At 46.2% G+C, this 26,365-nt stretch overlaps 3 protein-coding genes and 1 long non-coding RNA gene across 4 annotated transcripts in view; 2 read left to right on the top strand and 2 right to left on the bottom strand.

The window, feature by feature from the left end:
• Window positions 1-1,087: 1,087 nt before the first annotated feature.
• Window positions 1,088-5,957, bottom strand: LOC308155527. Its single transcript, XR_013937405.1, has 4 exons — window positions 5,670-5,957; window positions 4,633-4,695; window positions 2,783-2,819; window positions 1,088-2,506 (listed from the first exon to the last, which is right to left on the bottom strand). It is a non-coding gene; the product is annotated as an uncharacterized lncRNA (long non-coding RNA).
• Window positions 5,958-12,338: 6,381 nt separating this feature from the next.
• On the bottom strand, window positions 12,339-18,040 carry alad (aminolevulinate dehydratase). The gene is made up of 12 exons (XM_080528851.1): window positions 17,992-18,040; window positions 16,848-16,970; window positions 16,656-16,706; window positions 16,091-16,187; window positions 15,833-15,968; window positions 15,326-15,409; window positions 14,385-14,473; window positions 14,081-14,136; window positions 13,912-13,999; window positions 13,698-13,784; window positions 13,429-13,558; window positions 12,339-12,965 (listed from the first exon to the last, which is right to left on the bottom strand). Exons 2-12 carry the CDS (start codon window positions 16,964-16,966, stop codon window positions 12,907-12,909), a joined length of 996 nt encoding a protein of 331 aa, XP_080384977.1. The 5' UTR covers window positions 16,967-16,970; window positions 17,992-18,040; the 3' UTR covers window positions 12,339-12,906.
• A 1,219-nt stretch (window positions 18,041-19,259) lies between these two features.
• Window positions 19,260-19,676, top strand: tmem203 (transmembrane protein 203; the record flags this gene model as incomplete). Its single annotated transcript, XM_080528853.1, has 1 exon — window positions 19,260-19,676. The coding sequence occupies one exon, from the start codon at window positions 19,260-19,262 to the stop codon at window positions 19,674-19,676; it is 417 nt and encodes a 138-aa protein (XP_080384979.1).
• A 2,700-nt stretch (window positions 19,677-22,376) lies between these two features.
• The window catches only part of tprn (taperin), a gene marked incomplete at both ends in the record, with an annotated part of 25,442 nt that continues 21,453 nt past the window's right edge, over window positions 22,377-26,365 (top strand). The window contains one exon of the mRNA XM_080529662.1: window positions 22,377-24,596. Within this exon, the coding sequence (XP_080385788.1) occupies window positions 22,377-24,596 (2,220 nt within the window). The remainder of the gene's footprint in view (window positions 24,597-26,365) is intronic.

Here is a 26,365-nt window from a genome sequence, read left to right on the forward strand (position 1 = left end):
AACTCAACAAGAAAAAGAGAACATGCGATTAATAAGACTGAAGCAAGCAACAGGTTCCCAACATCCAGGGAGAATGGAAGACAAAAGAATACTAACGTGGGCTTTCAAAGTTGGTTATCATATTAGAATCTTTAACAATATGAATTAGCATATTTACTTAGGAAGCAAAGACAAAACTGCAAATACTGACATTACTCTTATAAATAAAAAGCTTTTTGGTTTAGTTTGTGTTTTATAACAAAGTAAGTGTCTCACATGGATTTACAAAAAATCATTCAAAAAAGACATCAATGAAAAAGATTGTTCTCTGTGTTTTATAACGTTATGCTACATGTGTGCCCCGTTTGGAATATGCATTTTATTTTATTTTCAACAAGATTATATGCATCATGTGATTCTGGTCTCACACTGACTAATGTCAGGCATGACCCAGTAGACCCAGTAGGACTACGTCAGAACCAGCTGGTGAAGAAGGAGATGAGGAAAAATCCTGAACCCAAACCCTCTCAGGCTGGGACTACACACACACACGCACGCACGCACACACACACACACACACACACACACACACACACACACACACACACACACACACACACACACAACACACACGCACACGCACGTCATTTCATCACAAGTTATCTTGCCATAGAAGAGCTCTTAAACAACCACTACTACTGTTGACTCATGCTTAAGCAACTTGAAGCGGACAATCTAAAATCTAACATTAACGTAGTGCTGTGGTGTATTTCTGTGGAGTTTCCCTGTAACAAATTCATTAGTTTCTTTACAAGTACGCGAATCTCTTAGGAGCGCTCGGTTACACAAACACACTAAGCGGGGGGGGGAAATGCACTCTTGGTTTTGAGATTGTCTGTCAAACACACAAACTCAAAAAGTGAATGGTATTTTCTAAAAGTGACCTGTGCTGGGGTACCACACCCTCTCCCTCGGACCAGTCCTACAGTTACACTAATTGTGTTTAACAATTGCAGTTTTGTGATTGCTCCCATCAACATGGTGGATTTGGATCATCTTTTCATGGAATCCTTTCCTTCAGGAAAACGTTAGACCATGAAAGTTTATCTTTCTTTTTTTTTTTTTCTCCTCATCCTTGAATCCAATGAGAAAGCCGCACAGAAAACCACAGGGGGGAAAAAAAGCCAATCCTGACCAGAAGTTACAACAACCAGACAACAGAGAACCAACACCTTTCTTAGAACATGAAAATATGAAATAAAACCCATCTCGGCTACCTTACCAAGGAGGAGATTAAAGTCCAAAATAGCACCATTCATCAGTGTCTCAAATCGGTGGCAGCATCTCAATCACTTACCACAAGGAAACAAATGCGTTTCTACAGCTACTTCTATACATCACAGCGTACATGTCTACATCATGGTTTAATACTGGCAACAGAAACAATCTAAAAAACTAAAAAGCAAACCTACTTAAACCAAAAAATAAACATGTTAAAAAATAATGAACTACGAAGCGTTTACTACCTAAAAGGACAAAATAAAAGGGGACTCTTAGCCTCAGTAAATACTGTAGAGTATGTAAGTAGTAGAGACATTGATGTCAATGTTTTTACCGTGAGGAATTTGTGATAGCGAGTGTAGTGATACCGTAGTTGAATTAGTATGTCTAGAGGTGGCAGATGTGTGAGTCTGCAGGTGTGCCACCATACAGCTCAATACTGTGTGAGAGATGTCACACACTTGAGTATAAGTGTGAGTATAAGTGTGAGTGTGTGTGTGTGTGTGTGTGTGTGTGTGTGTGTGTGTGTGTGTGTGTGTGTGTGTGTGTGTGTGTGTGTGTGTGTGTAGAGTGCACAGATAGAACTGAGAGTAACTGTATAGAGAGAGAGAGAGGATTCGGCTGTTAAAGAGTGTTCTGTGGATAAATGGAAGACATGCTGCTGCAAGTTACTTGGCCATCTGTGGAGTTTGTAAACAGAGACACGTGTCTGGTCTCTCCTGTAGTCTCTGTCTGTCTGTCAGTCAGTCAGTCAGTCAGTCAGTCAGTGAGTCAGTCAGGTCTGTCTGTCTGTCTGTCTGTCTGTCTGTCTGGTCTGTCTCTCTGATGTCTGTCTGTCTGTCTGTCTGTCTGTCTGTCAGGTCTATCTGCCTGTCTGTCTGCCTGCCTGTCTGCCTGTCTCTCTGTCAGTCTACCTGTCTGTCAGGTATGTCTGTCTGTACTAAGTTGCGCTGTGTCATCTGGATTTTGCTCCCCTCCAAGAGAACAAACATATCAACAAGGCTTAGAGTCCCGAACGTTTCTAACATGTTAATAATCACATGGACAGAGAAAGGGACGACACTGGAGTCGTCATCTCTTCCATCCCAGACACACAACTGAACTAAACATAGAAAAATACAGGAGTTATTCTTTCCATTCGTTCTTTAAGGTGAGAGCGTACTTCTCCCATGTCAGAGGAAAGGAATGATGAGTGTTGTTGTTGCTGCCCATCGGTCTCGCTGGCAGCGGGGAACTGCAGTCATCTCTGATTCAAACACAAAGGGGCAAAGTGCATAATAACATGGTAAAGACACACGGAGATTTGTCATAAGGCATTTCAATTACAGGATGAACAAATAATACACCTTGTTCTTCAGCGTGTAAAGTAAAGCTGTAGTTTTGTCTTATAACACGTGTAACAATGTCTCTGCGATACTTCAGGAGGCGCTGCTTACATGAATTGAATTTGTTTTACAGTTTATCTTGACAGTTAAATTACATCAAAGTCATTAAAAAAAATGTGTCAATCAAATGTTGTTACCTCAGGGATTCCTCCTCCATTATGGTTCATCTGGTACCTACAGGGAAGAGAGAAGCTATAAGAAAAGGCAAACTAAGCGAATCCATTGATGGTTTTTAGGGACGCACCTAAAACATTCTGGGCCAAAGCCGAAACCAAAATGAAGGAAACACTTGGCCGAATACCGAGTGCGTACCGGCAGTTTTTAATTTATTTTTTAATTAATTAATAATTAATAAATGTTTGTACCATTGCATAAATTAAACACATTTAGCTTTGTATTCATGCTTGTAATATGCTTATTCATGTACAATTATAATTATTCTAAATATCAAAATTACGTGTTTGAAATGGTATATACTTTATGTTAATTGTGACAGTGGCTGGTGAAAGGGGGAACAAGTCACCAATCAAAATGTTCGAACTTTTATTTAGAAAAACTGAAATACATAATAACAATAATAATAATAATAATAATAATAATAATAATAATAATAATAATAACAATAACAATAATAATAACAATAATAATAATAATAATAATAATAATAATAATAATAATAATAAATCGCACACTCGCTAGTCAAGCCAAAATATTGAAATCGAATAATTTCGGTGCATCCCTAATTATGATGAATGTCCTACTCCGGTGGTGGGCCAGTGGCCCTAGCAACGGCTCATGACCCTAGCAACGACTCATGACCCTAGAGCTTAGACCATTCTCAGACTCAGACATCAACACAAATTTGGCTGACATCAATACTTATGTCAAAAACATAAATCAAAAAAGACTAAACACTATCAACTGTATCACCCCCTGAGGGTGATAACATGCCTCCAGTGCCAATGTGTGGCAACCTAGAATGAAAACAAGAAACAACAAAAAAATCCCTGGAAATGTCTCTCTTGTCTGGGTGGGGGGGGGGGGGGGGGGTGGCGGGGGAATGAAAACAACTGAACCGGCCATCCCATAATTCTCGCATGAGTCACGCTGCTTTATCTCTTGCTTATCTGCCCTCCTTCTTTTTGCATGACTTGTTTTTTTGTATATATAAGTAAATGCACATGGTGGTTTACAGTACAGTCAGGCAGCCACCTGTTTCTAAAACCTGTCCATTCCACTTCCCCTCCTCCTCCTCCTCCTCGCTGCAGCCTGGAGCGCCTCCAGGCAGCTCCAGTCAAACAAGGTCACACTTCCCCCCCCACGTCAGACCGCTGCACTGAGCACGCCTGAACCCACTGAACCCACACAGCTACAGACAGGATCCTGGAGACACACCCCTACTGTCACAGCTCCAACACAGTCTGGAGGCAGCCTAGCAGCCTAGCAGCAGGCTAGCAGCAGGAGCCACTGCATCAGGGCATTGCTCAGGCTGTGGTGGAGCTGCTGTCACTCCTCTGACTGGGTCAGGGGACAGTGGATGTCGGTTACTGTTACAGTGAGAGTATCAGATTTGTGCTAGTTTGATTATTTGCTGTGATTTGATAGTGGGTCTACTCTACCTATCTACAATTACCTACCTACACACACACACACACACGCAGAAAACACAGACACACACGCAGAAAACACACACACACACACACACACACACACACACACACACACAAATCCATGAATCCATGACCATGATTTAATACGAGATTCCATTGACAATACTCCTCCCCTTTAAAAACTCATAGCTGTACACATTATGAGAAGACAACATTGTAGCAAGTTACCTCATCTGCAACAGACAATTATTAACCTCAAGACAATATGCATGTGACTAAATCTGTATTCTGTTCAGGTCACCACCGACACAGGCAGCATTGGCGACACATGGGGGGTCTAGTCTAAACCTTTCTGAAATGCAGCCTTTAGATCTTACCATGATTCTCTGTGAAAGCTCCTCCTGCAGCGCAGTGTTGGCCATCTGAGCCAGCAGGGAACGCTAGGGGATGGAAAGGAGTTTTTTTTTAGTGTCAAATGGAACACTGGCATGATGTGCATGAGAACATGTTACCGAAATGAGATGGATTTCAATGCACAGCAATGCGACAGTGCTTATCAAATGCATCGATGCAGCAGGCAGGCAGACAATGTATGACTTCATCAGTATTCCGTGTCTAAATATAGGTCCACCTGCCGGTGCCCTATTGTGCCATAATCACGAATTAGAATGAATGAATGAATGAATGAATGGTCTTTATTGTCATTGATATAGTACAGGTACCAAACAACGAAATTTGGGAGGGGGGGCTCCCCTGGTGCTAGGAAAAAAACTAAAAACAAGAAGGGAAAAGAGCTGGTTTACATAAATAAAGGCTATGTACACTATCCACTATACTATACAAATAAAACACTGTGCTGTACTCTATGCTATGCTATACCTATTCTAACATTTCCTATTCTCTGAACCTTATGTACCCGAGGGTTGTCATATTGCACATAGTGTTATTGCACATTCATTTAAAGTGTCGCTTTGATCATGAACATTTGTAATGATGACGTTCTCTGTGTGGTAGCTGATTTATAATGACACTATCCGATCATGCATCAACTCGACTGTACATGTACATGCTGCCGTGCTAACGTTATTAGCCGGGTGAGACAAAGACATTTTTCTTTTTGCTGCAGGAAAAAACCCGAAGCTGTGCTGGTTAAATGTCAGAAGAAATTCACCATCCATGCCAGCTTTGGCCAGGGTCCCTAGTAGCTATAGCTAACGTCACTAAACCTAACCCATAACCCATAACAGCAAGGTAACTGGACTTTCTCCAACATATCACTACTTCTAACAGCCCTGCTTAAATAACAACACTGTTGGTTAAACGAAGAGATCGACTTTGCATGTTTAATCTAGATCGCTTGCTTGCTGGTGACTTTTAGGGTCCCTGTTTGCAGGGTTTAAGCAGAGCTACTTACAGACCGAAGCCTCGCTCCCGATAGTCGTCTCCGTTGAATACTGCAAAGACAATGTTGCAGACAATGACAGATATCAGCAATCCGAGTTGACCAAAAAAATAATAAAGCAGCCTTATTATAGGGGAGAGATCCCCCCCCGTACAAGGCTGCCTTCACTTCGACTACCAAGACCGTTGACTGGGGTTAGGTAGGACTGGAAATCTTAACAATGAGCTAATTCTGACGGTTAGTTAGTGGCCCGGGGCCAAGCCCCCCATTTACATGTGCAGTACAGCCAGACTGCTGACTGCTTAGACCAGAGAGAGACTCCCCCCGTCACCCCGCCTCCTTCTGGAAGGCCCGGGCCTCCTCCAATCAGATGTCCTCCTCCGTCTGGAAGGCCCAGACCCCCTCCAATCAGATGTCCTCCGCCGTCTGGAAGGCACGGGGCCTCCTCCAATCAGATGTCCTCCTCCGTCTGGAAGGCCCAGACCCCCTCCAATCAGATGTCCTCCTCCGTCTGGAAGGCCACGGGGCCTCCTCCAATCAGATGTCCTGAGATCCTGCTTCGGTCTGGAAGGCCCGGGCCTCCTCCAATCAGATGTCCCGAGATCCTGCTTCGTCTGGAAGGTCCCAGGCCCTCCTCCAATCAGATCTCATCGTCATGCCGGTGTGTGGCCAACCTTCTGAATAACGGGTGCACGCGAGCTCGGTCCGTGCGCAGCGCACGTACAGCACTGAACTAGCTCACTGAAAATAGATAAATAGAGTGGTATATATTGTTTTATTTCCACGACTATCTATCTATCTATCTATCTATCTATCTATCTATCTATCTATCTATCTATCTGTGCCGATCTAAATGATTTTGTCAACCAAACGAGCAGTTTTCCTGCTCAGACTCCACCTACTCGATACTCTTGACTTCAATTTAACCTTTGCACTACTGCTTGTTTTCACATACCATATATTGGTGTCTAACTAATTATACATCTACATAAATGTAGCACACCTCAAGCCCTATTGCCATTGTTCTGTACATAATCATACTGTACATATCATATTGATATTCATGTTCAGATATTCATCTCATAAATTCTGGTCTATGGGAAGGGGTGCCAATCACACACACCTTTAAAACACTTGGACTGGATTGCTGATGTAACATTCACAGCTCTTCTAGATCTATCTATCTATCTATCTATCTATCTATCTATCTATCTAGTATCTATCTATCTAATGTCTAGAATGTCTATAATCAAATGTCCTCACAACCTTGTCAACAGAAGAGAGGGACTGTGGATGTCTGTGCTCTGCAGTGATGTCACTTAGAAATGCCTACTCTGTCTTCTAGCCTCTGCTTAATATTATACACATTCCACTCGCATCTCCCTCCCCCCTACCCACACACACACACACACACACACACACACACACACACACACACACACACACACACACACACACACACACACACACACACACGCACACACACGCACACACGCACACACACACACACACACACACACACACACACACACACACACGCACACACACGCACACACACACACACACACACGCACGCCCGCACATTTGTGTTAAGTGTTAGACTGCCCCCTGGCGGTCAACTACCAGAAGAAGAAAAAGTTTTCAAGTCTGTGTAACTCGTCAGATCTGTGGGCTTCTGGCCACTGACAATTAAACCAACTCCTCCATGATCCTCTGGTCACGTCCCTCCCTGCCAACTCAACACACTGGTTCCTCTCAGTCATCAGCCTCTCCCACACACACCCCCTTAAAATGCAATCTTCTGTAAATGACATGACAGATGATGTTTTATATTATTCGGTTGTTGCTTCTCTAGTGCCTGCTGCTCTAGCAGTTAACTTTGACTCGTGATACTAGGCATCAGTCATCTCCCACGGGCACAACACCTCCCCCAGTGTTTGCACACCACACACTTCTGTCGTAGAATTTGCTCAAGCCAATGAATGCCAAATATTAATAGAATAATTTCTTCCATCCACCCGTTTCTTCTTCAATGTTACAAACTAGCATATAGACAACCAGTGGCGGACTCAGGTTGTTTGAAGGGCAGGGGCAAAAAGGAAAAAAGGGCACCTACTGCACAACATGGGACCCCATCAGTGCACATGGTCACATTTAGACCATTGGAGGGGCACCAATAGGGCACATCCTCTCTTTTTTGCCACTCAAAAGGGCATTTTTGTCACTCAAAAGGGCACTTAAGCAAGACAATAACCGTGGGGGCACCAGGAGGGACGGTCGCCCCCCCTGCCCCCCCTTTAAGTCCGCCAGTGTAGACAACTATAAAAACTATCTCATCACTCTAACGGGCATGTGGGGAGGAGGGTTCTGGGAATGTAACATCCAATGAAATTGCGAGCACATTCTCCCATCGCTCAGTCCAGTTCAATACTGTCAGTCTGAGGTGGTGGTGTGCAACACCGGTGCCCCCCAGGGAACTGTTCTGTCACCCTTTCTCTTCACCCTCTATACCTCCGACTTCCAGTTTAGCTCCGACCAGTGCCACCTGCAGAAGTTTTCGGATGACTCCTCTATCGTCGGTTACATCACAGACGACAGGGATGAGGAGTACAGGGCCCTGGTGGAGAGCTTTGTGCAGTGGTGCGACACCAACTACCTTTTGCTTAACACCAGCAAAACAAAGGAGTTGGTGGTGGATTTTAGGAGGAAGAGAAGGACCCCAGCCCCCATCACCATCAAGGGGGTGGAAGTCGAGAGGGTGGACTCCTACAGGTACCTGGGAGTACAAATTAATAACAAACTGGACTGGACTGACAACACCGAGGCTCTTCTCAGGAAAGGGCAGAGCAGACTGTTTTTCCTGAGAAGGCTGAGGTCTTTCGGTGTCTGCAACAAGCTGCTGCAAATGTTTTATCAGTCGGTGGTTGCCAGCGTTCTGTTCTTCGCCGTGGCCTGCTGGGGTGGAAACATCTGTGCCAGGGATGCTGCGAAGCTAAACAAACTGGTGAAGAAGGCCAGCTCTGTGGTGGGGACCGGGCTGGACAGCCTAGAGGTGGTGGCAGAACAGAGGATGGGGAAAAAACTGGCGGCCATGCTGGTCAATCCCTCCCACCCGATGTACTGCGAGCTGGCGGGGATGAGGAGCAAGTTCAGCCACAGATTTGTTCTCCCCCGCCAAAGTACAAAAAGATTTGGACAGTCCTTTGTTCCAGCTGCACTCCGACTCTACAACCAGGCCCTGCAGGGTGGGGGAGACCTGGAGCTGGAACTTTTGGAACTTTTTACTTATTGAGCCTGCACTGTTTTATGTATTTTATTGAATGTTTCTGTTTTCTGTATTGAATGTTTTCTGCCCTAACTGAGCTGTTTGACAACAAAATTTCCCCATTGGGGACAATAAAGGTTTTCAATCAATCAATCAAATACAAACCAGATCAGCTAGTCTCTCCAGGCAATGTGACCATAATTTTGCAATCTGGGAGAGTAGGTACTCAAGCTGGAAGCGTTAACATCCTGGAAATCTGAAACCACCCATCTCTACTGGGGTACAGTTACAGAAGTCAGTCGCATCTCTACAGAAGTACAAAAGTCAAGCACTACAAATAGTTTACATTTGGACACTTTCGACATTCGCTGTTGTTGTTATTTTTATGTTTCAATCAACTGTTTCATGAGTTTGGGGTGTCATTATCAACATAGTTAGCAAACATCACCATGAATCACCTGCATCATATTTAAAAACGATTGTACCCCACTGGAAACGCATTGGAAACCGATTGGATACCGCACTTCCGTGCCCCAGTCATATAGAATGCATCTATGATGTCATATAGAATGCATCTATGATGTCATATAGAATGCATCTATGATGTCATATAGAATTCATCTATGATGTCATATAGAATGCATCTATGATGTCATATAGCATGCATCTATGATGTCATATAGAATGCATCTATGATGTCATATAGAATGCATCTATGATGTCATATAGAATGCATCTATGATGTCATATAGAATTCATCTATGGTGTCATATAGAATGCATCTATGATGTCATATAGAATGCATATATGATGTCATATAGAATGCATCTATGATGTCATATAAAATGCATCTATGATGTCATATAGAATGCATCTATGATGTCATATAGAATTAATCTATGGTGTCATATAGAATGCATCTATGATGTCATATAGAATGCATCTATGATGTCATATAGAATGCATCTATGATGTCATATAGAATGCATCTATGATGTCATATAGAATGCATCTGTGATGTCATATAGAATGCATCTGTGATGTCATATAGAATGCATCTATGATGTCATATAGAATGCATCTATGATGTCATATAGAATTCATCTATGGTGTCATATAGAATGCATCTATGATGTCATATAGAATGCATCTATGATGTCATATAGAATGCATCTATGATGTCATATAGAATGCATCTATGATGTCATATAGAATTCATCTATGATGTCATATAGAATGCATCTATGATGTCATATAGAATGCATCTGTGATGTCATATAGAATGCATCTGTGATGTCATATAGAATGCATCTATGATGTCATATAGAATGCATCTATGATGTCATATAGAATGCATCTATGATGTCATATAGAATTCATCTATGATGTAATATAGAATGCATCTATGATGTCATATAGAATGCATCTATGATGTCATATAGAATGCATCTATGATGTCATATAGAATTCATCTATGATGTCATATAGAATGCATCTATGATGTCATATAGAATTCATCTATGATGTCATATAGAATGCATCTATGATGTCATATAGAATGCATCTGTGATGTCATATAGAATGCATATATGATGTCATATAGAATGCATCTATGATGTCATATAGAATGCATCTATGATGTCATATAGAATTAATCTATGATGTCATATAGAATGCATCTATGATGTCATATAGAATGCATCTATGATGTCATATAGAATTCATCTATGATGTCATATAGAATTCATCTATGATGTCATATAGAATGCCGTGAGGACTTATGTCAGTGGTCATTTTCTCAATACCAGCAGATGTCGCTATAAGCACCGTTTTCGAGGCCTGGAGGCTTTTTTTATGGCACCAGACAGGTTCAGTCAATGGTAGTCACAACAGCTGGAAGAGCAGGACAGCAGCAACAACCACATAGTGTTGAATATCATAAAAACAACTCTTGTTGAACACTCTTCTTCAATCCAGGGAGCAGTGGCTTCAAGCAGTGACCATCCTCCATCCTCCAGACATGCTGTGACTTATATTCAGTGGTAAGAAAAAAAAGACTTAATAATTATAAATGATTGTAAATCTTGTTAAATCATCGATGAACCACCTTTCATTTAAACAAGGTTTTGTATATAATCAGTCCATGACATATTTTAGACTTTAGACTTCAAGCCAAATTGGTCATGTAATGAAGTAGTGGGTCAAGGAGTTGAAACCTGATAGAGGTGGTGTCACCTTGCCCTGTTGGCTGCAGAAGCACTGGATTCTGTTATTCATGAGTACAAACTGAACTGTCTCTACAATACTGTATGCCAAGTCTATAATCTATCTACAAGTGGCACAAGATGGAAAGAAAGCTGCACATTCCATAGGTGGTGACTGACTGTATCACCTCTCTTAGTTTAAAAACAAATATGTTGTAATAAACATGTAATACGGAATAAGTAGAAAATATGACAACGTAGACACACACAAGACTGGTGTATCAGCGTCATACTGTCAGTAAATCCACATGCTGTCCTTCCTCAGCACTGTCCTATGTAGCTGACAGGATGGCTGACTGCTGCTGCTCTTCAAAGAAGGTCAAGTCAGCAACAGGATGACTGTACCTGGCCACAGGTATGTGTTTCTCAGGGTCACATATATATGAATAATAATAATAATAATAATAATAAACTGTATTTATAAAGTGCCTGTTACAAAGTGCTTTACACAGCTAAAACAACATATTTAAAAGAATAAGAGCAGCATCAATTAAAGTCTACGTATAAAAATTAGTTTTAAGAAGAGATTTAAAAGAAATTACTGATCTTGCTACAGAGAGCAGGGGCTTAGGTGGTTTCTTTCATAATCTTGACCTATCAACACATATATACGTGTTGCAGGCTTTTATGTATTGCACTTTGCCTTATTCTGTTCTCTTAATGCTCTTCTCCTGGTTTTCTAATGTTCTAGGAGAGGTGAGGACAGTCTCCAGTGGAATTCCATCCAGTTCCAGTCACAACAACCCCTCTTAGATGGCCTTGGGACAGAGGGGCGATGTGAGATGTGATATTATGTGCTAGTTCTTTGAAAATGCATCCTTCCTTAACAGTTTCACTGATTAGGCATGTAGGCATTACCAATCAGTTATTATGAGGGGACTATGGGAGGACGCATTTTCAGAATACTGAAATACGTTAATAATTCTTCAGTCGAGCGCCTAGTTTTGTATTCAGCCACTAGAGGGCGCCGTTTCTCTGTACTCTGATAATGACGACTCATCTGTCAACTCCCTGACTGGGAAGTGGATATGTCTGAAAACCCCAGAGTGCAGGTGATGTCTGCTGAACATGTAAACATGTATTGAAAGAAATCATCAAGAGTCATCAAACAAAGATCACTCAATAAAGCGATAGTGAGACTCAATTGTAGCTTTATTGCTGTTACCAAACAAATATATCTTATCTTGGATAGGACCTCTATCTACACCGGGTAAATAAGTGCTTTAACGGTTTCTTAAACCAACCTTACAACCAAGTCAGCTCCAAAACAACAGAATAGAAACAGTCTAGGAAAGACCTACATCCATTATCGCAAATGATAGACTCGATAAAATAAACATAATAGCTTTTACATTCTATGATTTTTCATCCAGAATTAGCCCTTCAGAGCTTATTTGATAGACCTCGTGAAAGTAGCTTATCACCTCATGAAAGTAGCTAATCTCATTAACATGAGACTTTCTTTGGTGAGAACGTTGTTGTACATGGGTTGGATCACAAAAAGTGATATAACAAAAACAGTTTGCATAATCTATTAGAAATAACGTTATGTTATACAGAAAATAATAGCCACTGTAAATGAATGTATTTAGATTGCCTACTCTCAAATGTCAGCTTGGTCTGAGTAGACCCAATTTGTCAAGTGTAATTCAGCCTTGCACAGCTGGGTGAGAAGGGATGTCCATCCATCTGTCCACCCTTCTGTCCATCCTTTGGTCTGTCACTCTTTCAGCCAGGTGAGCAGTTGAGGTGTGTAGTAGGTGATGATGATGTCAGCACCTGGAGCAGAGGGAGGAATGTAGGACATTTAAAAAAGGTGCTATAATCAAAACTCTTTCCCTCTGCAAAACATCATGTGATGACACAACTTTTTGAAAAATAGACTAACTATTAACAATAACAATTTTAGGACAAAATTGTGGCCAATTCTATTGTGGTACATCTAAGATAATCTTACCCCAGAACACAATAACCTTTGGGAGTGGAACAGGCAGTAACGTTAACTCATTTAGTGCTGAGGGTGAACAAAGTCGCCCAAATTGTCAACATTCTAGAGTGCCACGGGTGACTTTATTAACCGACAATGGAGGTCACCAGGTCTCCCCCCCAGACCCAGGCCTTTCCCTCAGACCCAGGCCAGACCCAGGCCAGACCCAGGCCAAACCCAGGCCAGACCCAGGCCAGACCCAGGTCTCTGCCCCAGGCCAGACCCAGGCCTCTGCCCCAGACCCTCTCCTCTCACCTGCCCTGCGGAAGGCGGTCATAGACTCCAGCACAGCGGTGCGCAGCTCAAACGCCCCAGCCTGGGCGCCGTGCCACAGCATGGCGAACTCCCCCGACACGTTGTACACTGCCAGGGGGTGGTTGGGGTGCTGGAGGAGGGTAGAGGATGGTTGTCATGGTGAGAGAGACAGAGCTGGCGTTTGTGTAAAGATAAAATCGAATCAAACTGTATTTGTCACATACATCACATGAGATCATGAGAAAACTCAGAAACTACAGTTTACTGACCTTGTCCTTGACCTCCCTCAGTATGTCCAGATAAGGCAGTCCTGGCTTCACCATCAGCATGTCTGCCCCCTCCTTCACATCACGGTCCTGAGAAATGCAACAACATTATCTCACCCAGCTGTCTCAAGTGTTTTCCTCTAACACACACAGTAGTGTGCACACACACACACACACACACACACACGCACACGCACACGCACACACGCACACTCACCACAGCTCTCAGCGCAAGGCCCCTTGCACCAGGGGGAAGCTGATAACAGCGCCGGTCTCCAAAAGCTGGCTTGGACTGAGCAGCATCTCTGAGGACAGTACACAGACGACAGACGGGTCAGTTCATGCCTGATAAGATTAATAACAAGGTCAGAAGAATCATTATTTACCTGAAGGGACCGTAGAAACAGGAGGCAAACTTGGCACTGTAGCTCAGAACTGAAACCTGAGGAGAAGGAGAGGATTCAGAGATGGTTTCTTCTTTGTTTATTGATTCGCTTTTGGTGTAAAATAGCAAGATAACCACTTTTAAAAGTCTTCTCATGTTATAGCATATGCCCCTTGTTTCTAAGTTAGAGTACAGATTACTTTGTAGTAAATAAGACAGTGTGTAGTGAGTGTTTCTAAGCTAACACGTTAGCAGCACGCTGCTCAGGTACGAATGGTGTCCTCCTCTCTGCTCCCGTCTGTTACCTTGTTGCCCATGTCGTTGGACATCAGCGCCTGTTTGATGGCTCCCACGCGCCCGTCCATCATGTCAGAGGGAGCGATGATGTGACAGCCTGTGAAGAGAGGAGCGAGAGACCTCTGTGGCTCAGTTGGTAGAGCATGGCGCTAACAACGCTTAGGTTGAGGGTTCGATTCCCGATGGGACCGTATATACTGAAATGTATGCACTTACTGCAATGTAAGTCGCTTTGGATAAAAGCGTCAGCTAAATGGCCTATATATATATATTATATTACCTCAGACCACACAGCATCTTTTACATTTACCGTCATCAATCCCCTTTATGCAAAGCAACTTACAACAAATAAATTTTTAAATCAAATATTTTTATAGTAGGGAAACTGTACAGGGGGTAGTGGGGATAAGGAGGTCTTTAGAAGAGACAGTTAAGATGTAGCCTGAAGAGATGGGTTTTCAATCTACTGCAGAAGATAGGTGAGCATCTTAGACCACACAGAATATAAAAATAATAATACATTAGACTTATATAGCGCTTTTCTAGACACTCAAAGACGCTTTACAAACTGAAAAGATCGAGTAGTAAAATAAAAAGAAACCAAAAAGAAGAGAAGCGGCGAAAACAAGCAACGCCAGCGTCCTCTCTCAACGAGTATGATCAATGTAATGTTAGCTAGCTACCTCTAAACATGGATTTGGCAGGGCATAAATTAATTAATTTGAGGTGGTAAACACAGTCTGGCTATCTTATCTGTCTGGTTAACTTACAGTATCTGTGTAGTTCTGAGTTTCAGAACGGAACAGAACAGAGTTAATATCATCTGTTACAAAACCAGTCCAGAGGAGAGGAAGACGAACATCCACCAGAGGCAGTGGGATGGAGAGCGGCTGTCAGGCTGCCAAACTAAGGGTCTAAGTATACCCCCGCGGAGGAGGAGGAGACTCACCGGCACGTGCGTACGCCAACGCCACCTCCGCCAGGCGCATGCAGCTGGCAGCGTTGTCCAGAGTGCCGTCTCCACGCAGGATACCTGAGAGATGGACAGAAGACACTGTCATCTTTCTATGTACACAAAAGGCCTATTTCTATTTCTAAGTGTTGTTCACCAATTTGTTTAAATCTGTGTTAGTGAGCACTTCTCCTTTGCCGAGATAATCCATCCACCTGACAGGTGCGGCATATCAAGATGCTGGTTAGACAGCATGATTATTGCACAGGTGTGCCTTAGGCTGGTCACAATAAAAGGCCACTCTAAAATGTAGATTAGCTTTTTTCCGGCTCACGTGAGGTTGCATTTGATTCAATGCGGCCTGTGACCAAAACAAGTTGGACACCCCTGATCTACAGTCTATGCATTGGGGGGGGTGCATCAGAGTGCATTGTGGGGTGTGCAACAGTGCATTGTGGGGTGTGAATCAGAGTGACGGGAGTGAGATAGAAGACAGCGACTAACCGCAGTGTCCGTGTGAGGTGTAGGGACACAGGCAGACGTCACACGCCATCACTAGGTCAGGGAAGAGAGACCGTATCTTCTTCACCGCCAGCACCGCCGGAGTGTCGTCTGTGTCCGCACCCGACCCTCTCTCATCCTGAAGGGACCGGGGGGGAAGGATGGAAGGATGGAAGAGGGTGTAAAGAAGGAGGCATCATCCCATTGAACTCTACATTAGTGGCTAGAAACGGCGCTGTTGTTTACAGCTAAGTAGTCTACCTTTTCGATTTTTGCTGGCACTCCAAAAATCAGCACGCACTTCAAGCCGTTCTCCACAAGGGGGCGTAGCATGTCTTCCAGTTTATTCACACCATACCTGAGGTTTACCACAAAAAAACAAAAAAAAGAGAAGAAGAAGAATGGTATTGATTGAGCAACACAGGGAAATGAATGAAATAGTCAAACTGCCAGGTGCCTTGTCATTGTTTAGAATAACACTAACTTCCTTATGAATGCATTGAAATGCATTTGATCCCCATAAAAACATGCTGGTTTTGTCCATGGCATCACACCAGAACAGAATCTAACTGAGTAAACTAAGGAATTCTGTGGTTGTCAGGGTCGTTTCCCAGTGTCGTGGAGGAATGTGCTTCAGTAGAACTGTATCCAAAATGGCGCCTCAGGAGGGAGGGTTGTGAGGGACAAAGAACCAACGGATTCTCTTCTTATCTCAGTCCAGTGTGTCGGCTCTGGATCCACCCTGCCCGACAGTGTTTATCTGGAGGCCACAGTCCCCAACCCCCCCCCCACCCCACACCCACCCACTCTCACTAACATCACTTACCTGGCCTGTCCTGGTAAACTGGCAATAGGCTCCACAGCATCTGGACTGTCACTGTCACAGAAGACAACAAGAAAACAAACTGATGTGTCACAAAAACATGACACTGAAAACAGGGAGACATTCTGTCACGTGCATCACCACAACATTCCGTTCAGGCCTAACGCTGTGATAGCCTGAAGAACCGTAACCTACGTGACAAAGATGGGGTAGATGAGGTTCTCCGGTCTCAGATCGGAGTTACAGGTCTGCCAGTATCTGAGGGTCGGGTGGAAGTATCCACTGTGGAGGAGAGACTCGACCGGCTGCATCATTGCCCTGGGAAGAAGAGAAGAAAAGAGGAGAGGAAATTGAGAGAAACACACACATTGGGGGAAATAAGTCTGCTGCTAAGGCTTTTGTTCGCACGGCACAGTTCTGAGACGTGTTGGAATGATGTTGGCACGTTTCTGCTTCAGCCTCCTGAGTCACATTCACTGACCAAGCACGCGTAATATGAGTTTAGTCCTAACTAAACAACGGCCTGACCCGGAGTGACAGCTCTGTTATTGCAGGTTCACACACAGCTGGAGCAAAAGTAATTGCTCACAATATGAAAACACATCACTCACTAGTACCTATCTTTTGCCGTAGATTGAAGACCCATCTCTTCAGGGTCTGTCCCTAATCGTCCCTCCTAAAGACCTCTTCATCCCCACTACCCCCCTGTTCAGTTCCTCTACTGGAAATAAATACATAAATAATAGTAATAATAATAATAATAATAATAATAATAATAATAATAATAGCCTACTTCCTTCTTCTAGCATTGAGTGCCAATGGCTCGTCCTAGCATAGATGTAATGTTCCTATGATGACTGATGATTCACTTATTTGTTAACTATGATGCCTAGGGAATAATGACTAGTAGTAAGATAAGTTAATTGAACTTTAGTGGACAATGTGCATAAATACTACATGCATGAAATGACCGTGAAGCAGCTACAGTAACTAACAAAAAAAAGCATTTGATTTAAAATCTAAATGAATGAGGATAGTTCTTGATAGGTCGCAGCTGAACTAATTCCATTCATTACTCAAAAATCTTAATTCGGGCGATTGACTTCTCTAACAAATATGATTTATTAATCCTCAAATGATAATGCTGCAGCACAAACTTCTACGATGAGCAAGAAAACGTGCAACTTCAGCTCACATGTATGGACGAACGAATGACACGATTACCGTACAACGAAACAAACAAAAACAACATTGGCGTGACGTTATAATATTGCATACATGTTAAAAACGAGAGTTAATTTCACACAAACAAACCAATGAATGTCAGTTCTGTTCTTACCCTTGTACAGTTCGCCCCCGTGTTCTTCCTTTGCACAAGTCACTGACAAACCGGACGTCCAGGCCACCGTACAATTAAATCACGAACGCTCCAAAGTCCAACTCTCGCGATACACGTAATCAGATCGACTTGAAGGGAGGAAAACATTCGAGCCAGCAGCTCGCCTAGCCTTCCGAAGTCTGACCCGTTATTGAATGAAGCAGTCTACAAATAACATCAACTACCTGGCCTCCGTTAAGGTAAACACCACTTGAACACTTGGGACGCACACACAGAGTGGGAAACATATGCATACGACTATATATCATATTCATCAGACTGATTCAGTGTGGGTCTGAGGGAGGTGCTAACTAACGTTAGCTAAGCTAGCTGCTGAAAGGACCCTCCTCCTCCTTCTCTGTGTCAGTCAGCTAACAAGCCTCTCTGATCATAACTGTGCTGTTGTGTCCTGGCTAGAAAGATGCCTTCGTAGTCCCGTTTGAACTCTTGTGATCTACCTATCTATGTTCTAGATGATTCTATGATGATTATTGATTCTAGATCTAGATCTATCTATGTTTTGCTGAAACAGAAATGTCTGACTGCAAAGGAATGATGTGGCGACTTCATCTGTCATCATCACTCCACCGTTGATACAATCATAATATTTCACAGTTAGTAACAACGGCCATTTCCGTTTTCCTCTGAACGATGATGTACCAAATGATTTTGGACATTTGTTTCAACCACCTTCAGTCAGCCAACACACTAATGTTGCTCTCTACCCTAATGGAAGTAGGGCCCTGTGTCGATGTTTCCAATAGTGTGATGATGATGATGCATTTCTGTAAGTGAATTGCAATGTGGTGGTTCATTTCCTTGAATTGTACGTTTCTCTTTCCACTCAGGTTGAAGAGGTTGTTTCTATGACCGTGTCCCCAGTGAAGAGCATGCTGCCCTCCGCTATGAGCACACTGCCCCCTCTGATATCCTCAAACATGTGATCGTCAGCTATCCTAAACTGTCGGTGCAGCAGTTCTCATCCTCCTCGTCCTCTCGGGCCCTCGGTGGATTCCTGCTTAAGACGTCCATGTCTCCTCTCCTCCACACTCTCCCACCCTGAATCCGGAACGTCGCCGCCTGATCGTCTGAGTCGGGCCAGTGGTGACTCAGCCTCTCGGTCAGCCTCTCTGGTTGAAGAAGAGTCTCCACTCCCTCTGTCCCTCCCACCCACCCACCCACCGCCCACCACCACCGCCGCCGCCCCACCGCCCGCGGAGGAGGTCGCCATGCTGTTCTCCCTGCGGGAGCTGGTCCAGTGGCTGGGCTTCGCCACCTTCGAGCTCTTCCTCCACCTGGGGGCGCTGTTAGTCTTCAGCGTGCTGGTCGCGCTGCGGGCCGACTCCTTCGCCCCCGCCATGAGCTGGTGGCTGGTCTTCGTCCCGCTGTTCGCCGCCGACGGCCTGAGCACCTACTTCACGGCCATCGTGTCCATCCGGCTGTACCAGGAGAAGGAGAAGCGGCTGGCCGTGCTGCGGCTGCTGTGGGTGCTCACCGTGCTCAGCCTGAAGCTGGTGTGCGAGGTGCTGCTGTGCCAGAAGCTGGCCGAGCAGGAGCAGGCGCGCGACCTCTGGTTCGGCCTCATCGTCTCCCCGCTGTTCATCCTCCTGCAGCTGCTGATGATCCGCGCCTGCCGCGTCAACTGAGGGACAGCGGGGGGGGGGGCGGAGCGGTGTTTAGTCGACATTGGGAGCGCCTGAGGGCGGGGGGGGTGGCTGACTGCTGCGTCCATCGAGGGACAGGGGGGACGGGGTGTGGTGAACATGGAAGGAGGAGGGGAAGGGGGGGGGGGGGGGGGCTGCCGCGTCTACTGAGGACAGGGGGCGGTGTAGTCAACATGGCAGGGGGAACGGGGGGGGGGGCGGAGTGGGTGGGTGCAGTCATGTCACGAGAGCATAACCAGCCATAATAGATCCAGGTTTACTTAACACATACACTGTGGGATGGATGGAATATAAGGGCTGTTGGTTGGGGAAGTAGTCGGTTTGTATTAAGCAACAGAGAGAGAGAGAGAGAGTGAGAGAGGGGGGGGGGGTCCTGGCTGCGGTCTTCCTCAGACAGGGGGACAGCGTGTTCTCCATGGGCAGTCCTCGGCTCTGCAATGCATGGCACTCCACCTGAACATTGATGTCCGTTCATTCATATTTATTGTATTCGGTCGGTGTTATGATCCTATTGTTTAAGCATGTTATCCGTGGCTTCGTTTTATCTTTTAAAAAGTGTCATTCCTAATGTGAAATGCGTTGGTGGGAAGGGAGGGACACTAAGCAACTGAATCTGTCATTTGAATCTGGTGAGACTGGCACTGTGTCTGTTCTTCTTTCCTTGTTTGCTTGTTTTGGTACCCTTGTTGTTGTTGCTTGTATATATATGTAAATAAACCATCAACATTTAAGATTGTCTTGTATTATTACACTCGTCAAAGTGTTAATTAAACGTTATTGTTCGGTCGCTATCAGTTGACGCTATCAGTCAAACAGAGACTTTATCCATTGTCTCTTGCGATGATTGAGCTTCACCACAAGGTGTCGCTGTTTACATTGAAGATGGGCGTGGTGATGAGTTTCCAATGCCTCAGCCAACACTGGGCAAGGCCATCCAAGGCATGGCAATTCAAGTCATAATAAAGGCAAAGTTCACAGGGGAGTGAGTTCATGGAAGGAGATGTCATAAACAGTGATATCATAGCTCTAGCTGCATAAAAGTATAATTTTGGAAAATACAATTTCTGTTTTATTGAACAGTTGGACCATTTTGTACTGATCACTAGGTCTTATGTTCCTATTCCAACAAGGTGATCCGAATGTGTACACAGGATTCCGTCTAGTTTCACTTGTCGGGACTAGTAGAATATAATTACTCATAAACGACGATCAAATACAGTATATCTACACATTTTTGAGAGCTCTCACAGCAACGACTTGTGTTTTATTGGTTTTGGACTTTGCTCAGATGAACGACATATACCTTGTGGTTTTACTCACGGAACATCTGATAGAATGAACTGTATAAGTGAAGTGTGACGTTCTTAAAATAGTGTGTGTGCGTGTGTGTGTGTGTGTGTGTGTGTGTCTCTCTCAGCATACTCTGTCTCTCTCTCTCTCTCTCTCTCTCTCTCTCTCTCTCTCTCTCTCTCTCTCTCTCCCTCTCAGCATACTCATACACTGTCCTCATTCGGTTGAGGGTACAAAGACTCTCTTACACGCACACGCACACGCACTGGTAGGCTACAATGCCTGGTAACTATTTTGCATTGCATAATGTCAGCGGAATTATAAAGGACTAATTACCATTTAATAACATCGAGCACGGACATCAGTGTATCCGTTTATAACATCATGGGACAGACAGTTTTTCCTCCACGGATACTAGCCTATATGACAAGGTCTGTCGGGTGTCTCATTGGGATTCACAGTGACACAGTGCGGTGATCAATGTTTGATGAGGGACAATAGTAATCTCTTACACGCTGCACCCAGGAATAGGCCGCAGTAATACCGACTCATGTATGTCCTAATGTATTTATCTCAGCAGGATTATTCATCTGGCGGCATCATCGACCCTATTGAATAATACGAACGGCTCTGTCGCTTGTCCATTGGATGTTTTAGTGAAAGCTTACAGCCATGAACACCAACCAGCGTCACTAACGAGTCACATCAAACACGACACGACATTTCTCACCCCACACCAGTTTACACCCCTCTGTTTCTGTTTTTTAAAAATACATTTTAAGATCATTTCTATATGTGCATATTCGTATTTTACTTGATGATTTGACAAATGCAATCAATCACGTTATTACCGACAATCTAATTGTATGGCCATAATAAAATAAAATAAGATCATGTGTTCACTGAAAGGGTTAATGTGTAAAACGGGGGTTGGACCTAGTGTTTTTGATTGACAGGTCCTCCTCGCTGGTTTAACAATAGAAAGAGGCGTGGTTTCTGTCCGTGGGCGGTGACTTGTGTGAAAACGGGACCGCCTCTAAACCGACGGGAGCCAATCAGGTGGCTTCTTTAAGACTTATGGATGACGTCGTAGGTTTACAGGTGCGGAGGGCGGGGCAGGGAGTCACAGACAGAGGAGGGAGGGAGGGAAGGAGGGAGGGAGGGAAGGAGGGAGGAGGAGGTAGCACGGAAGAAAGGCTGAAAGACAGAAAAGAAGGAGAACCGTGGGGATGTATGCGTGAATGAACGCGATTAATCGGCGCTGCAGGTACAGCGGAAAAGACATAGCCGCGGAAGATCTCCACATCTCCGTCTCTAGTCCGTGGGAAGACCACCTCCCTCCAAGCCCCCCGGAGAGGAGACATCCCCCCTCTCCTCCTCCCCTCCATCATCATGTCCGGCGGAGATGTCCGTGTCCTTCGCCCAGAGGCCGGACAGGAGAGTCCGAGGATGCCGGCCTGGAAACGGGAGATCCTGGAGCGGAGGAAAGCCAAGGGCGGGGGGGGGTCTGGAGCAGGTGCAGCCGAGCCTGGCCCTGGATCTGGCCCTCCTGGCGGCAGCTCGTCGCGGGTTAACGGGGAAGTAACGGGGACGAACGGCTCCAAAAAGGACAATGCGAGTGCCACCAGCGCTGGTGCATGCTCCAGTCGGAACTATACTGTCACGACAGCCAGCCAGCACTTCGCAGACAAGCGTGGCCACGGAGGGGAGGAGGCTCTGCTGTCCTCGCCGGTGAAAACAAACAAAGACCCCTGCAGCTTCCCCTGCACCACAGACCCACCGTGTTGTGACGATCATCACGACGGCGAGGGACCGGAGACGGAGAGCCTGGTGCTGCAGGAGAGCTTAGGCCCGCTGCAGGAGAACCCCTTCATCAAACTGGAGAAGGAGGAACGCAAGAGGCGACAGGACCGGGAGAGCAGCTCCTCTCGTCCCGTCCAGCACATCCTGGAGCTGTACGGCACCGTGCCCGGGATCCGGACTATACGCGCGGAGAACATTATCATCATCGAGTCCGATCCGGATTACTTCCCGAGTGAGGCGAGTGGACTAAAAAGCGGCGGGTCCTATAACCTGAACGGGGTGAGCGGGTACAGCTCCCTCAACGACCTCTTGGACCGCAGGGGGGGCACTTCAGTGACAGAGATCCGGGCCAAGGAGGTGGTGATCTACGACACCACCGCGCTGAGCAGGAGCGAGGAGAACCTGAGCACGCTGGGTCGACCCGGTCACGACGGCTCGTACGAGACCGGAGAGGGCCAGGGGATGGTGAGCCGGATGCTGCAGAAATTCGACAGCAATTACGGTAAACTGCAGCCCAAGTCCCGCAGCACAGAGAACCTCCTGGACCTGGAGGCCAGTTCGAGCAGGCCAAGACTCCGACCCAAGCCACAGCCAGACCTGGTGCCAAAGTACGTGCCGCACCTCCAGCCGGGCTCCCCGGTCCGAGCCCCCTTCGGCAAGTCAACACCGTTCTCCCCCTCCTCCTCCCCCTCCTCTTCCTCAGTCTTCCAGAGCTCCCAGTCTTCCAGACCAAAGCCACAGGCCTCCTCTCCCTCTGAGGCGGACCCCCGCCCCGCCGGACCCCCTCAGTCCGTGTCTTCCTTCCGCCAGCGTTTTGAGGTCACCACCACCCCCAGAGAGGAGGCGGCGGAGAGGCCCCCCCAGGCCAAGCACTTCCGAGAGAGAGACTTGGAGAGCACGACGGAGGTGCCCCCCAGCCCCAGACCCAAGGTGCCATGCTCTCCGGAGACCCGTACCCGTGCCGAGTCCCCCACGTCCCCCAGCCCGGTCCAGACCCCGACGTCTCCCCTCTCGCCCACCTTCGAGTTCCGGCCCTCTCCCCGCCCGGACCTCTCCCTGGTGCCGGCGGGGGACCTCCAGGCGCGCGCCCTCGCCAACCTGCGCCTCCAGTCCCGCAACTCCTTCACCGTCATCCCCAAACGCCATGCCACGGCCGCAGCCCCGGGCAGCACGGCCCCCTCCAGCCCCGTCAGGTCCACCCCCCCCTCCAGCCCCGTCAAGTCCACCCCCCCCTCCCTGAGAGTGGCAGAGGGGCCCGCCCCGGGAGTGCCAACCCCCCTCACCCCTCCGCCCACCCCGGCGTCCTCAAAGAGGAAAGGAGAGGAGAAGAAGAAGAAGAAGGAGGAGGAGAAGGGGGAGGAGGAGAGGGCAGCCAGGCCAACCAAACCAGACCCGTCTCCACCCGCCATCGCCACCACCACCCTCCCTCTCTCCTCCCCGGCCCGGGCGGCCTCCCCCGTCCCCTCCATCCAGACCCCCCCTCCGGAGGAGCCCACCGTGGACCAGCTGCCCATCACCAACATCGATGACATCGAGGTGGAGCCCCCCAGCCCTGTGGTCCAGAAGCGGAAGGGGAACACCTTCACTGTGGTGCCTAAACGCAGGGCGGAGCCCCAGCCCGGCTCCCCGGAGCCCCAGGAGCCCTCGGCGGGGGCCCAGCCGGCCTCCACGCCACCCCAGGCCCCCTACGCTAACCTGGGCTCCCTGCTGAAGAAGCGCTACCCCGCAGTGGAGGAGATCGAGGTGGTAGGGGGGTACCAGTCTCTGGGACGCTCCTGCCTCTCCAAGACGAGCTCCATAGGGAAGAAGGTGAGATGTCCTGACAACCTGTTCTCTTGTAGCTGCTGTTCGATAATGTTGAGATCACTATTCACTTTCCCCATGATAGGTACGCGTACTTTTTTGAGCCCTTATTTCTTTTCTCACAAATATTTTAGCTTTTGCAGTCTTTTTATCATCAGGTGCATTCAAGCATTCTACAATAATATGTATGATAATATGGTGCCGTATGTTTCTAGTTGAAACTTTCAAATCTCATGCTTTGTTGTTATTCCTGGCCTAAGTGGATTATATTGTTTTTGCGTGTGTGTGACGGTGTGTGACGGTGTGTGCGTGTGCGTGGGCCACTCAGGAAAGTAGTGTTGTGGAACGCTTTCCCACAAAAGCATGATGTTATTCATCGCTTTATTGGGTTAGGCTGTGTTATTCATCGGAGAGTGCTTTATTGGGTTAGGCTATGCTTAAAGTGTATTGACCTGGCAATCTCGTCAAGCTGTTACTCAAGCCGCCAGATATGGCTTTGAAATGACACCCTGGGTGTAGCTGTAGAGCGACCCAGACACCCCACTTCACTTCTCCAGTCAGAGGACTGAGGAGAACAGGCTACATGCCTGGGACTAGAGACATGCCTGGGACTAGGGACAGGCCTGGGTCTAGGTCTAGGGACAGGCTTGGTCTAGTTATAGGCCTGGGTCTAGGTCTAGGGACAGGCCTGGGTCTAAATAGGCCTGGGTCTAGGTCTAGGGACAGGCCTGGGTCTAAAGAGGCCTGGGTCTAGGTCTAGGTATCTATAGGCCTGGGTCTAGTTATAGGCCTGGGTCTAGGTCTAGGGACAGGCCTGGGTCTAGTTATTATAGGCCTGGGTCTAGGTCTAGGGACAGGCCTGTTTACCGATGGTACGGTGGCCGTTCATCTGTGTAGTCTAGGCCTGTAGTTACAATTCAATTCAAACAACCCTGTCTGTCTGTCTGTCTGTCTGTCCCAGAAGACAGAAACTGTGGCTCAGTGGTGGGTAGAGCATGGCGCTAACAACGCTTAGGCTGTGGGTTCTAGTTTAGGCTTTTATCCAGAGAGACGTAGGCTACATTGCAGTGAGTGCATACGTTTTGCATTCCTTTTTTTGCAATCGAACCCTCAATCGCTAAAAATTTATGCGAAACGTACTGTAATGTAAGTCTCTCTGGATGACAGTGATCGCTAGTGTCAGCTAATATTAGGTCTGTGTGTGGGGTGTTCAGGCTACAGGATGCTAATGTGGTTTGTGGTCGTAGAGTAGATGACGAGGTAGCTCTAGAGCAACATAGTTTATAGCATAATAATAATAATAATAATAATAATAATAATAATTATTATTATTATTATAAACTGTTTAGAATAAGGGCAGCGTCAATTAAAGGCCTAGTCTATAAAAATGAGTTTTAAGAAGAGATTCAAGAAAATACTGATACTTGCTAGCCTAATATCCTCAGGCAGGTCGCTCCAGAGTCTAGGGGTCCTAAAGGCAGAGACACGGTCACCCTTTGTCCAGTCTGGGGGTTAGTCTAGTCTAGTCTGGCTCCAATTCCAGTCATTCATGAAGTGTGAGGGTGAGAGTGAAGACTCCCCATGAATCTCAATGTATGAATTGAGTTTCTATTCAGTGGGATGGTGATTGATGCGTCTTGGCTTTCACTCCCTTCGACCCAGGCCACAGTCTCAGTGTCAGCCCCGGTCCTCACACACGCAGAGCAGCTCAGTCTCTGACCTGTCTCACTCTCTGACCTGTCTCACTCTCTGTCCTGTCTCAGTCTCTCTGGCCT

Source organism: Nansenia antarctica, assembly GCF_963989245.1.
Source record: "Nansenia antarctica genome assembly, chromosome: 4".
Taxonomy (NCBI): Eukaryota; Metazoa; Chordata; class Actinopteri; order Argentiniformes; family Microstomatidae; genus Nansenia; species Nansenia antarctica.